This window comes from Pipra filicauda, unplaced genomic scaffold, assembly GCF_003945595.2.
Source record: "Pipra filicauda isolate LSUMZ 115617 unplaced genomic scaffold, ASM394559v2 scaffold907_size54712_pilon, whole genome shotgun sequence".
NCBI lineage: Eukaryota > Metazoa > Chordata > Aves > Passeriformes > Pipridae > Pipra > Pipra filicauda.
Window position 1 is genome coordinate 1000 of NW_024105095.1, and position 14233 is coordinate 15232.

The window sequence follows — 14233 nt, forward strand, 5'->3', positions numbered from 1 at the left end:
GCAGGAATGGCTGGGAATGGCCGGGAATGGCTGGGAATGGCTGGGAATGGCTGGGAATGGCTGGGAATGGCCGGGAATGACTGGGAATGGCCGGGAATGGGCAGGAATGGCCGGGAATGGGCAGGAATGGCTGGGAATGGCCGGGAATGGCCGGGATGGCATGATGGCTGGGAATGGTCCCAGGGAATGGCCGGAATAGGGCTGGGAATGGCCAATGGCCGGGAATGGGCAGGAATGGCCGGGAATGGGCAGGAATGGGCAGGAATGGCCGGGAATGGGCAGGAATGGCCGGGAATGGCCGGGAATGGCCGGGAATGGGCAGGAATGGGCGGGAATGGGCGGGAATGGCTGGGAATGGCCGGGAATGGCTGGGAATGGGTGGGAATGGCTGGGAATGGCCGGGAATGGCCGGGAATGACTGGGAATGGCCGGGAATGGGCAGGAATGGCCGGGAATGGGCAGGAATGGCTGGGAATGGCCGGGAATGGCCGGGAATGACTGGGAATGGCCGGGAATGGCCGGGAATGGCCGGGAATGGGCAGGAATGGGCAGGAATGGCTGGGAATGGCCGGGAATGGCCGGGAATGACTGGGAATGGCCGGGAATGGCGGTGGGCAGGGACCATCCCTGTTTCCCGCAGACCGGGAGCGCTGTGCGGAGCTGAGGAGAGCCCTGAGCGCCGCCCACGAGAGGTTCTGCTTCTGGCCAGACAACCCCTGCCCAGGTGGGGCTGCTCAGCAACCTGCATTCCCCAGTTATCCACCTTTATTCCCTGCTCAGCCACCCGTATTCCCAGTTATCCACCTGTATTCCCAGTTATCCATCTTTATTCCCTCCTTAGCCACCCTTATTCACAGTAATCCACCTGTATTCCCTGCTTATCCACCTGTATTCCCTGCTTAGCCACCTTTATTCCCAGTTAGCCACCTTTATTCCCAGTTATCCACCTTTGTTCCCGAGTTATCCACCTTTATTCCCGAGTTATCCACCCGTATTCCCGAGTTATCCACCCGTATTCCCGAGTTATCCACCCGTATTCCCAAGTTATTCACCCGTATTCCCAAGTTATCCACCTGTATTCCTGAGTTATTCACCCGTATTCCCGAGTTATCCACCCGTATTCCCAGTTATCCATCTTTATTCCCTGCTTATCCATCTTTATTCCCTACTTATCCACCTTTATTCCCTGCTTAGCCACCCATATTCCCTGTTTATCCACCCGTATTCCCTGTTTATCCACCCTTATTCCCTGTTTATCCACCCGTATTCCCTGTTTATCCACCCTTATTCCCTGTTTATCCACCCGTATTCCCAGTTATCCACCCGTATTCCCAAGTTATCCACCCTTATTCCCTACTTATCCACCTTTATTCCCTATTTTCCCACCATTCCCTATTATTCCCACCATTATTCCATATTTTATGCACCTTTATTCCCCACTTATCCACCTTTATTCCCGAGTTATCCCCCTTTATTCCCTGCTTATCCACCCTTATTCCCTATTTTCCCATAATTCCCTATTTTCCCCCATTATTCCCTATTTTTCCCACCATTATTCCCTGATTTTCCCACCATTATTCCCTGATTTTCCCACCATTATTCCCTGATTTTCCCACCATTCCCTATTTCTTCCCACTATTCACTATTTTTTCCCATCATTATTTCCCTTTTTCCTACGATTATTCCCTAATTTTCCCACCATTTTTGCCACCATTATTCCCTATTTATCCACCCTTATTCCCTATTTTGCCACCATTCCCTGTTTTTTCCCACCATTATTCCCTATTTTTCCACCCTTATTTCTTATTTTTCCCACCATTATTCCCTGTTTTTCCCACCATTTCTCCCACCCTTATTCACTATTTTTCCCACCATTCCCTATTTTTCAACCATGATTCCCTAATTTCCACACCGTTATTCCCTATTTTTTACCCATTATTCCCTAATTTTCCAACCATTATTCCCTATTTTATCCCACCCTTATTCCCTATTTTTCCCACAATTCCCTATTTTTTCCCACCATTATTCCCTATTTTCCCACCCTTCCCTATTTTTCCCCCCATTATTCCATGTTTTTTACCCATTATTCCCTAATTTTTCCATTATTCCCTATTTTAGCCCGCCTTTATTCGCTATTTTTTCAACCATTATTCCCTATTTTCCCACCATTCCCTGTTTTTCCCACCATTGTTCCCTATCTTTTACTCATTATCCTACCATTATTCCCTATTTTATCCCACCATTATTCCCTATTTTTCCCACCGTTGTTCCCTAATTTTCCCACCATTATTCCCTATTTTTTCCCACCATTATTCCCTAATTTTCCCCTGGATCCTGGAATGCTTTGGTGGGAAGGGGGCTCAGCTCCATCCCATTCCCACCCCAGGGCAGGGACACTTCCCGCTATCCCGGCTGGCTCCAAGCCCCATCCAGCACTTCCCGGGAAACCCCAGCTTCCCTGGGAATTCCATCCCAAATCCCATTTCCCAAGGGAGCCCATGGGATCCCAAATTCCCTGTGGGATCCCAACTCCCATTTCCCAAACCCCCTGTGGGATCCCAAATCCCATTTCCCGAATCCCTGTGGGATCCCAAATCCCGTTTCCCAAGGGAGGCTGTGGGATCCCAAATCCTGTTTCCCCAACCCCCTGTGAGATCCCAAATCCCATTTCCCAAACCCCCTGTGGGATCCCAAACCCCATTTCCCAAATCCCATTTCCCAAACCCCCTGTGGGATCCCAAATCCCATTTCCCAAGTGAACCTGTGGGATCCCAAACCCCATTTCCCAAATCCCCTGTGGGATCCCAAACCCCATTTCCCAAACCCCCTGTGAGATCCCAAATCCCTGTGAGATCCCAAATCCCATTTCCCAAGGAAGCCCATGGGATTCCAAATTCCCTGTGGGATCCCAAATCCCATTTCCCAAATCCCCTGTGGGATCCCAAATCCCATTTCCCAAGGGAGCCCACGGGATCCCAAATTCCCTGTGAGATCCCAAATTCCCTGTGAGATCCCCAATCCCATTTCTCCCCATCCCTCCCCGCCCTCCCAGCCAGGAATTCCTTCCGCACATCCCACCATCCTTCCCCCTCCTCCAGCTCATTCCCTCTTTTCCTGGCCGGGCTGCTCCCCCTTTCCCAGCGGGATGAGGAGGGTTGGGAAGCAGCATTCCCGGCATTCCCGCTCAGCATTCCCACCTTTTCCCCTTTTTCCCAGAGCGCTTTGCCCTGCTCCTGGTGGACGAGCCCCGAGTGCTTCTCCAGGAATTCCTGGAGCGCTTCCAGAGCCTTTCCCGCCTGGAGCTGCAGCTTCCCTCGCTCCGGCCCGAGGACCTCGGGAACATGGTGCGTTCCCAAATTCCGGAGAGTCCCGGGAACGCCGGGAATTGGGGGCTCCGGGTCGGAGGGGGCCTCGGGATTCCCCTGGGATGTTCCCGCAGGCTGCTTCCAACGGGGGGGTTAATGGGAATGTGGGAAAAAAAGGAGTCGGGAGCGGCTCGGTTGGGAAACGGGATTTGGGAAATGGGGTTTGGGAAATGGGGTTTGGGATCCCACAGGGGATTTGGGAAACGGGATTTGGGAAATGGGTTTTGGGATATCACAGGGGATTTGGGAAATAGGGTTTGGGATCCCATGGACTCCTTTGGGAAGTGGGATTTGGGATCTCTCAGGGGATTTGGGAAATGGAGTTTGGGATCCCACAGGGGGTTTGGGAAATAGGGTTTGGGAAACGGGATTTGGGAAATGGGATTTGGGATCCCACAGGGGATTTGGGAAGTGGGATTTGGGATCCCATGGACTCCTTTGGGAAATGGGATTTGGGATCTCTCAGGGGATTTGGGAAGTGGGGTTTGGGATCCTATAGGCTCCCTTGGGAAATGGGATTTGGGATCTCCCAGGGGATTTGAGAATCCCACAGACTGCCTTGGGAAACGGGATTTGGGGTCCCACAGGGGATTTGGGAAGTGGGATTTAGGAAATGGGATTTGGGATCTCTCAGCAGATTTGGGAAATGGGATTTGGGATCCCACAGGCTCCCCTGGGAAATGGGATTTGGGATCTCACAGGGAATTTGGGATCCCATGGGCTCCCTTGGGAAATGGGATTTGGGATCCCACAGGGATTTGGGAAATGGGATTTGGGATCCCCCAAAACTTGTTCCATTTCTCCCTTGGGAAATGGAGCAAAGGCAATTCCAGAGGGGTGGAATTGCTTCCCTGGAGCAGCTCCTTGGACACTCTCCCAGCAGGAAACTCTGGGAGCTCTGGGAAGCTGGGAGGGATCCAGGGAATTCCTGATCCAGCCGGGAGAAATCCCAGAGGGGTTTTCGGGTTCCTAAAAACCCCCCAAAGCCCTGGCAGGGATGGGAGCGGATCCACAAATCCCAAAAATCCCGGGAGAGCAGGGACAGAAATCACGGGATGGGATCCAGAGGAGGAAGGTGCTGCTTTTCCCTGATAACCCCAGAGCAGAAATCATGGAATGGGGAGTCTGTTCCCTGTTAACCAGAGCAGAAATCATGGAATGTGGATCCAGAGGGACACGAGACAGGAGGAAGCTGATCCTTTTCCCTGATAACCAGAGCAGAAATCATGGAATGAGGAGTCTTTTCCCTGATAACCAGAACAGAAATCATGGAATGAGGAGTCTTTTCCCTGGTAACCAGAGTAGAAATCCTGGGATGGGGCTCCAGAGGGATATAAAGCAGGAGGAAGCTGATCCTTTTCCCTGGTAACCAGAGTAAAAATCATGGAATGAGGAGTCTGTTCCCTGTTAATCAGAGCAGAAATCATGGAATGTGGATCCAGAGGGACACAAGGCAGGAGGAAGCTGTTCCTTTTCCCTGATAATCCCAGAGCAGAAATCATGGAATGGGGAGTCTGTTCCCTGTTAAGCAAAGTAGAAATCATGGAATGTGGATCCAGAGGGATATAAAGCAGGAGGAAGCTGTTCCTTTTCCCTGATAATCCCAGAGCAGAAATCATGGAATGTGGATCCAGAGGGACACAAGGCAGGAGGAAGCTGTTCCTTTTCCCTGCTAACCAGAGTAAAAATCATGGAATGAGGAGTCTGTTCCCTGTTAACCGGAGCAGAAATCATGGAATGGGGAGTCTGTTCCCTGTTAGCCAGTGTAAAAATCATGGAATGAGGAGTCTGTTCCCTGTTAGCCGGAGCAGAAATCCTGGGATGGGGCTCCAGAGGGACACGAGGCAGGAGGAATCCGTCCCTTTTCCCGGTTAAGCAGCACGGGGGGCGTTGGAAGCTGCACTTCCAGGGATTGGGAAGGGGCTTCCCCTCCACTCGGTGGGAGCGAATCCCTGGAATTCCCTCGGCGTGCTCCGCAGTCGCTGTCGGAGGAGCGGATCCGCCGCCTCCTGGAGCTCCTCCAGGACGAGCTGGAATCCGGCCGGGAAGGGGAGAAGCCCCCCGGGAAGTTTTCCATGGAAAGCCCGCAGGGCCACGCCGTTCCCGCCTCCATCCTGGCGCTCTGCGGCTGGAATTGCAGGTGGGCGGGGCCGCGGGAATCTGGGAATCTGGGATCTTCCTCCCGGGATCTTCCTCCCGGGAATTCTTCGCTCCCTCGTTTCACCCCTTTCCCGTTTTCCCTCTTTTTTTCGCTCCGCTCTTGCTTCCCTTTTTTTCACTCTGTTCCTGTTTCCTGCTCTGTCCTTGTTTTCCCTATTTTTTGCTACATTCCTGCTTCCCTTATTTTCCCGTTTTCCCTGTTTTTCACTACACTCCTGCTTCCCTTATTTCCCTATTTTCCCTCTTTTTCACTGTTTTCCCTCTTTTTCCCTATTTTTCCACTATTTTCCCTCTTTCCCCCTATTTTTCCCTCTGCTCCTGCTTCCCTTATTTTCCTATTTCCACTATTTTCCTATTTTCCCTCTTTTTCACTGTTTTCCCTCTTTTTCCCTATTTTTCCACTATTTTCCCTCTTTTCCCCTATTTTTTACTGTGCTCCTGCTTCCCTTATTTTCCCTCTTTTTCACTGTTTTCCCTCTTTTCCACTGTTTTCCCTCTTTTCCACTGTTTTCCCTCTTTTTCACTGTTTTCCCTCTTTTTCACTGTTTTCCCTCTTTTTCACTGTTTTCCCTCTTTTCCACTGTTTTCCCTCTTTTCCACTGTTTTCCCTCTTTTCCACTGTTTTCCCTCTTTTCCACTGTTTTCCCTCTTTTTCACTGTTTTCCCTCTTTTTCACTGTTTTCCCTCTTTTCCACTGTTTTCCCTCTTTTCCACTGTTTTCCCTCTTTTCCACTGTTTTCCCTCTTTTCCACTGTTTTCCCTCTTTTCCACTGTTTTCCCTCTTTTCCACTGTTTTCCCTCTTTTCCACTGTTTTCCCTCTTTTCCACTGTTTTCCCTCTTTTTTCCCCATTTTCCCTCTTTTTTCCCCATTTTCCCACTGTTTTCCCTATTTTCCCACTGTTTTCCCTCTTTTTTCCCTATTTTTCCACTGTTTTCCCTCTTTTCCCCTATTTTCCCCTCTGCTCCTGCTTCCCTTATTTCTCCATTTTCCACTATTCTCCCTCCTTTTCCCTCTTTTTCACCCTCCTCTTATTCCACTGTTTTCCCCATTATTTTCCCTATTTTCCCCGTGCTCCTGCTTCCCTTATTTCACTCTTTTTTCCCTATTTTCACTCTTTTTTTCCCATTTTCTCTCTTTTCCCCTCTTTTTCCCTCTGTTCCTGCTTCCCTTATTCCACTATTTTCTTGTTTTCCCTCTTTTTCCCTACACTCCTACTTCCCTTATTCCACAATTTTCCCCTATTTTCCCTATTTTTCCCTCTGCTCCTGCTTCCCTTATTCCACTCTTTCCCTGTTTTTCCCTCTGCTCCTGTTCCCTGATTTCCCTGTTTTCTCATTTTCACTATTTTTCACCATTTTCCTATTTTTTCTATTTTTCCTTATGCTTCTGTTTCCCTTATTTCACTATTTTCCTATTTGCACCATTTTCCACTGTTTTCCCTCCTTTTCCCTCTTTTTCCCTCTGCCCCTGCTTCCCTTACTACAATTTTTTCCTTTCTTTGCTATTTTTAGCTATTTTTCCCTATTTTTTCCCTCTTTTTCACTACACTCCTGCTTCCCTTATTCCACTATTTTCCTATTTTCCCCTCTTTTTTCCTCTGCTCCTGCTTCCCTTATTTCATTATTTCCATATTCTCCCTATTTTTCCCTATTTTCCGTCTTTTTCACTAAGCTCTTGATTCCCTTATTTCACTATTTTCTTGTTTTCCCTATTTCCCTATTTCCCTGATTCCCTTATTTCCCCATTTTCCCTATTTTTTACTACACTCCTGCTTCCCCTATTTAACTTTTTCCACTATTTTCCCTCTTTCCCCCTCTTTTTCCCTCTGTTCCCACTTCCCTTATTTCACTATTTTCCTGTTGTCCCTCTTTCCCCCCATTTTCCCTCTTTTTCTCCATTTCCCCTCTTATTTCCCTCTTTTCCCTCTTTTCCCTCTGCTCCTGCTTCCCTTATCCCACTATTGTCCTATTTTCCCTTTTTCCCCTCTTTTCCTGTTTTCCCTCTCTCACTATTCTCCTGATTCCCTTATTTCACTCTTCTCCTATTTTCCTTCTTTTTCAGTTTTCCCTACATTCCTGCTTCCCTGATTTCCTGTTTTCCTTATTTTTCCCTACACTCCTGCTTCCTTTCACTCTTTTCCTATTTTCCCCCTTTTTCGCTATTTTCCCTCTTTTCCACTGTGCTCCCCATTCCCTTATTTCACTATTCCCACTATTTCCCTGTTTTCATTATTCCCACTATTTCCACTATTCCCACTATTTCCCTATTTCCACTATTCCCACTATTTCCCTATTTTCATTATTCCCACTATTTCCCTATTTTCATTATTCCCACTATTTCCCTATTTCCACTATTCCCACTATTTCCCTATTTCCACTATTCCCACTATTTCCCTATTTTCACTATTCCCACTATTTCCCTATTTTCACTATTCCCACTATTTCCCTATTTTCACTATTCCCACTATTTCCACTATTCCCACCATTTCCCTATTTCCACTATTCCCACCATTTCCCTATTTTCCCTATTTCCCACTATTTCCACATTTCCCCTCATTTTCCCCTCTGCCTCCTCTTCCCTTATCCCACATTTCCCTGCTTTCCCTACTTCCCGTTCTCCCGCTTCCCCACCAGGCCGAGCCCATCCAAATCCACGCCATCCCCGGCTTTCCCTGGACATTTTTCCCAACTTTTCCAGCCTGGGCCCATCCTGCCTCTCCCCATCCCTGGAAGTGTCCCTGGATGGGCTTTGGAGCATCCCCGGGATGGCGGGAGCTCGGAATGCCCGGGGGTTGGTTGGAATCCCGCCCATTCCCCGCTTCCCATCCCGATCCCGGGCTGTATTCCCGCAGTTCCGGCGGCTCCCCGACCCTGCCGGTGATCTCCTGCTCCCGCTGCATGAGGAAGGTGGGGCTCTGGAGCTTCCACCAGCTGGAATCCTCCGCTCCAGAGCCGGATTCCTGCGGCTCCTCCGGCAGCTCCGGCTTCCCGGCCGTGCCCACGTCCCCCCGCAGGATCGTCACCCGGAGCCAGGACACGATCCCGGCCGGAGCCGAGCAGGTACAGCTGGAATGGGGGCACCGGGACACCCAGGGGGACATCCTTGTGTCCAACACCATCCGTGGGTTCCCTCAGCCACGGCCGGGATGCTCCTGCTGGGAAGGGAACGTGGATGGACAAGGATTGGTTGAGCTGGGCAGGATTCCCCAAATCCCTTCATGGTGGCAGACAAGGATCTCCCGAATTCCCTGGTTTCCCCCCCCGGCAGCAGGAGAAGAGCCCATCCCCATCCATGTCCCACCCACAGGGTTGGGATTCTCCCAACTCCATGGACTGTGGTCTCCAGAGGATCTCCCTAATTCCCTGTTTATCCCATCTTGCAGCACGAGAAGAGCCCCTCCCCATCCATGTCCCACCCCACATCCCAGGGTTGGGATTCTCCCGGCTCCATGGACTGGGGGGAGCTGGAGGTGTCCAGAGGATCTTCCTAATTCCCTGTTTTTCCCCTCTTGCAGCAGGAGAAGAGCCCCTCCCCATCCATGTCCCGCCCCGTATCCCGGGGTTGGGATTCTCCCGGCTCCATGGACCGGGGGGAGCTGGAGGTGTCCAGCCCCTCCCTCCGGAGCCGCCCGGTGACGCGGAGCATGGGCCAGGGGGACACCATGGAAGTGCCATCCAGCCCCATCCGCAGGGCCAAGCGGGCACGGCTCTGCTCCTCCGGCGGCTTGGTGAGCACTGGGAATGCTGGGAATGCCGGGAATTCTGGGAATGCCGTTCCCAATCCAGGGGTTTGGGCGCGGAGCGGGATTTCACCCCCCTTTCCATTCCTTCCTCTCTCATTCCCAGGACACTTCCACGAGGAGCTTCTTCCACCCCAGCTCCCAGCACCGGGACTGGTGTCCCTGGGTGAGCACCAGGGAGGGACAGGATTCCCTGGAGGATGCTGCATCCCACGGGGAGAAGGCCGGGAAGGCGGAGCCGGGCTGGAAAATGGTGCTGGACACCCTGCTGGGCACCCAGAGGGGCAACGCCGTGCCCGACACGGAGCCGGTGGTGAGCCTGGCATTCCCAAAGCCCTGGGGGCACAGTTTGGGATGGATGGGCTGAATTTGGGCTGAATTCCAGCTGGGAAACAGGGACCAAACGTGTGTCTCCAGGGTGTCAGTTCCCAGCCCCTTCCCAGGATTCATCCATCCAGTGTTGTGTGTGCAGCTGGATCCCTGTGGGCAGGATTTGGGATGGATGGGCTTCCTTTGGGAAGTCAATCCCAGCTGGGAGACAAGAACCAAACTCCCTCCAGAGTCTCAGTTCCCCCTCTGGCAGCCCCTTCCCAGCATTCATCCATGACAATGTTGTGTGTGGAGCTGGATCCCTGTGGGCACGATTTGGGATGGATGGGCTTCCTTTGGGAAGTTAATCCCAGGTGGAAGACAAGGACCCAACGTGTGTCTCCAGGGTGTCAGTTCCCAACCCCTTCCCAGGATTCATCCATCCAGTGTTGTGTGTGCAGCTGGATCCCTCTGAGCAGGATTTGGGATGGATGGGCTTCCTTTGGGCTGAATTCCAGCTGGGAAACAAGGACCAAACGTGTGTCTCCAGGGTGTCAGTTCCCAGCCCCTTCCCAGGATTCATCCATGACAATGTTGTGTGTGGAGCTGGATCTCTCTGGGCAGGATTTGGGATGGATGGGCTTCCTTTGGGAAGTCAATCCCAGCTGGATGCCACGGACCAAACTCCCTCCAGCTCCCCCCTGGCAGCCCCTCCCCAGGATCCATCCCTCCAGTGCCTCCTGCTAGAAATAACAGCCCTTCCCAAGATCCACTTTCATTCCCTGTTCCCAGAGATCTGCCCCCATCCCGATCCCTGGCTCCAGGCTTTCACAGCTTTCCCGAGCCGGGGGAGCGGAGCTGAGGCCAAAACTCCTCTCCCAGTGGCTGCTCCTGCCTCCTTATCCACTGGGATTCCTCCTTCCATCCCCCTCTGCTCTGCTGGGAACTGGGAGGAGCAGCAGGACATTCCTGCTCCGGGATTTCTCTTGAGGCCCCTTCCTCCTTCCTGGAGCCCCTTCCCTCTTCCTGGAGCCCCTTCCCTCTTCCTGGAGCCCCTTCCTCCTTCCTGGAGCCCCTTCCTCCTTCCTGAAGTCTCTTCCTCCTTCCTGGAGTCCCTTCCCGCTTCCTGGAGCCCCTTCCCACTTCTTGGAGCCACTTCTTGCTTCTTCAAGCCCCTTCCTGCTCCCTGGAGCCCCTTCCTTCTTCCTGGAGTCCCTTCTTGCTCCCTGGAGCCACTTCGTCCTTCCTGGAGCCCCTTCCTGCTTCCTGAAGTCTCTTTCTCCTTCCTGAAGTCCCTTCCCGCTTCCTGGAGTCCTTTCCCGCTTCCTGGAGTCCTTTCCCGCTTCCTGGAGTCCTTTCCCGCTTCCTGGAGTCCTTTCCCGCTTCCTGGAGTCCTTTCCTGCTTCCTGGACCCTCTTCCTGCTTCCTGAAGTCCCTTCCTGCTTCCTAGAACCCCTTCCTGCTTCCCGGAGCCCCTTCCTGCTTCCTGGGATCCTCTTCCTCCTCTCCCTGTTCCCGGCAGTTCCTCCTTGGAAGCTTTTTCCTGCTTCTTCCTTGTCCTCCCCTTGGGGTCTTTTTCCCTCCATCCAGTTGGGAAATTGGGATAACAAAGGAAAGGAACGAATCGGTGTCCGTTGGTACCCAAACCGGAGCGGGTTGGGATATTTGGGCTGGATCTTTTCCTGCCCTTTCCCCTCACGTCCCCTTCCTTGACTCCGGCTCTCGTTTGCTCCCGTTTTTCCAGAGCCTCTCGGAGAAGTCCTGCAAGGTGTTCCGCATTTTCCGGCAGTGGGAGAGCATGAACTCCTCCTGAACTCCTCCTGGATTCCTCCTGAACTCCTCCTGGATTCCTCCTGGATTCCTCCTGAATTCCTGAGCCTCTGGAACCCAGCACACCCCAGGGGCTCCGTGGCGGAGAGAGAGACCCTCTCCCCAGCTCCGTGCCTCGGGAAGGGGATCCCGAGGGAGCCATCCCGGGATCCCCCATCCCCACCTGCCTTCCCCAGTTGCTGCTGTTATCCCGCGGCTCCGGAGGCTCCGGGAGCCCCTCTGGGACCGGGATGTGCCGTTGGGATGAGGAGGAGCCGCCGTTCCCTGCGGGGCGTCCGCGGGGTCCGGCCCTTCCCGCTGGAAGTGACTCCAGGTGGGAATAAACATTTCGCTTTTTGGCATTGGATTTTCCTTCCCTCCCTCCTCCCGTGGTGGTTTTTTTTCCCTGGGAGGGGGTGGGATGAGCTCCAGGGCATGGAATGTGAGCCCTGTATTCCCTGGGTTTTGTGGGATCGCTGTCCCTCTGTCTCTCCCTGGGTTTCCCGCTCCTCATTCCATTGTTTTCCCTGCCTTTTCCCGGCCCCTGGGCCTGGAATCAGCTGCCCCAAGCACATTTGGCCGGGGGGCCCCTTTGGGACAATAAATCCCTGGGATTGGAGGGCGGGATGCAGCCAAAACACCGGGAAGAGGAGGGTTAGGCCTTCCCATGGCTTGGGGGTCTCATGGAAAGGGAAAAAGAAGCCGAGAAGGGAGACCCTGATCCGTCATCTCCATCCTCGGGGGTGTCGGGAAAGGGGCTTTGGGAAGGGCTGAGATTCCATGGAAAACCCGGGCACAGCCGGATCTCCTCACCCCAGCTCTGTCCCAGCCACAGGGACGTGTCATTCCCTGTTTTTCGGAGCAGGAGCCCCTTCCTGGGATTGCCCCTTCCTGGGATTGCCCCTTCCTGGGATTGCCCCTTCCTGGGATTCCTCAGCCCCAGCTCTGGGATTTCATCCGGGTCTCATCCCGCCTCATTCCCTGGGAGGAACTTTTCTGGGAGTTCCTGGGAATGCTGCAGGTGCCTTGGTCGTCATCCCTGCTCTCCCTGAGCCCCAAAACTTGGGAATGCACCTGCCCACCTGGGATCCAGCCATCCCGGGATCCAGCCATCCCGGGTGGGTGCTGGCAGGAATCCCCTGGGAAGCAGCAGAGCCGGAGTTTGGGTGGGAATCTTTCCTTTCCCAAGGGAAACCTAAATCCCAAGGGGCTTCCTCACCCCCTGGCCCTGCTGGGCTGGGATTTGGGATGAAGAGGGGGGATATTCCCAATCCGGAGGGGTGAGGACGGGCTGGGAAGTGCCTGGGCTGGCCATGGAGGAGCCCCTTTTCCAGCTTCCCGGACCTACAGATCCCTGTGTTCCCAACAGATCCCTGTGTTCCCAACAGCCATCCCTGCTTTTCCCTGGTCGTCCCCCCTGAGCTTCCACAGCTCCTGGAGCTTCCCAGAACTCCGGATCCACGTGGATCCCCCATTTCCAGCGGTTCCCTGCAATTCCCAGTGGATCCCCTTATTCCCCACGTTCCCCATCCGTGGATTCCAACACCCCCTCGTTCCCCCCATCTCCCGCTTTGCTCCACGGTCAGGGAAATATCCCCAAAAAACCCCGGGATTCACCCATTCCAGGGAGGACAACGTCCCCATTCCAGAGTGGGCAAGGCCAGACCCAACCCCTGCATCCCGATTTTCGGACCCAGGAGGGCTCAGAGGATCCCAGAATTCCTCACATGTGCACTCACATCCAAGGATTTGGGTGCTGCAAGAGCGGCCTCGAGGCATCCCAAAAAAATACATCAGGATGCTGTCGGAGCCCCTGTTATCCCGAAATTCCCGTTGCAAAACCTGTGGTGTTTCGCCCGTGGAATGCGAGGATTCCAAGAAATCAAAGGGAAAATCCTGATTTTTTTCCCCTCCTGTTCTCCCAGTTCCTTGGAGTCAGTCAGGGGAAATGGGGGATCCTCCATCCCAACTTTTCCAGCTGCTCTGCCCAAATAGAACCCTCCCAGATTCCCCCAGGGAATTCCCATGGGGGGGGGGTGGATTTGTGTTCCCCCCACCCGGGTCCAGCAGGATTCAGGGAATGCTGGGGCAGGAAACGGAAGAATTTTTGGGATTCCTTGGCTGTGTCTCCTCCCCTGCCGGGGCAGGAAGCACCGGGACGAATTTCTGGGATGATGCCGGAGTCAGGAATGTGGGGTGTGGAGAGACTCCCATTAGTGGCCTCGGCGGGCACCGGGAATGCTGTGCCGGAAATCCGGGATGGTGACTCCTCCACCTGCCACATTCCCGCCTTGGAATCCGGCGGGAAGGCTTGGATTTAATGGGGGGGTGACACGGGACACCCCGCCCTGGCTCGGGGGTGTTGTTATCCCGGGAATTCGGGGGTGGTTCCCTCATGGGGACGGGAAAAGTGGGGAATGGGGGGGATAAAGGGGTGTCAGAATCCATAGGGAATGGGGGGAAACACAAGGAAAAGCAGGAAAACATTGGGCCTGGCATGGGTGTATCCCGGGATTTGGGGGATGGTTCCCTGATTGTGGCAGGGATGGGGAAAATGGAATTGGAGTGTCAGGATCCAGAGGGAATGTGGGAGAGGCAGAGAAAAGGGGGAGCTGTGGAATTACAGGAAACCAATGGGAATGGGGAGCCGGGGGGAATTTTGGGAAACCCTTGGCCCTGACCCTTGTGGGGATGGGAAAGTGGGAATGGGGGGATAAAGGGGTGTCAGAATCCATAGGGAATGGGGGAAACACAGGGAAAAGCAGGAAAACATTGGGCCTGGCATGGGTGTATCCCAGGATTTGTGGGATGGTTCCCGGGCCCTGGTGGAGATGGGAAATGTAGAAATC

The 14233-nt window shown here is 53.4% G+C and overlaps 1 protein-coding gene across 1 annotated transcript; it reads left to right on the forward strand.

Moving 5' to 3' along the window:
• The first annotated feature begins 563 nt into the window (after positions 1–563).
• Positions 564–11751, forward strand: ZC3HC1 (zinc finger C3HC-type containing 1). Its single transcript, XM_039391103.1, has 7 exons — positions 564–724; positions 3217–3344; positions 5345–5505; positions 8379–8586; positions 9042–9254; positions 9373–9579; positions 11320–11751. The coding sequence occupies exons 1-7, from the start codon at positions 595–597 to the stop codon at positions 11386–11388; spliced, it is 1116 nt and encodes a 371-aa protein (XP_039247037.1). The 5' UTR covers positions 564–594; the 3' UTR covers positions 11389–11751.
• The last annotated feature ends 2482 nt before the right edge of the window (positions 11752–14233 follow it).

Excerpts from the sequence above, each read along its gene's own strand:
- ZC3HC1 (XM_039391103.1), top strand. The coding sequence starts at position 595 with ATGGCCGGGAATGGCGGTGGGCAGGGACCATCCCTGTTTCCCGCAGAC. Across the intron at positions 5,506-8,378 it reads CTCTGCGGCTGGAATTGCAG|TTCCGGCGGCTCCCCGACCC; the intron begins GTGGGCGGGGCC and ends GTATTCCCGCAG. Across the intron at positions 9,580-11,319 it reads TGCCCGACACGGAGCCGGTG|AGCCTCTCGGAGAAGTCCTG; the intron begins GTGAGCCTGGCA and ends CCGTTTTTCCAG.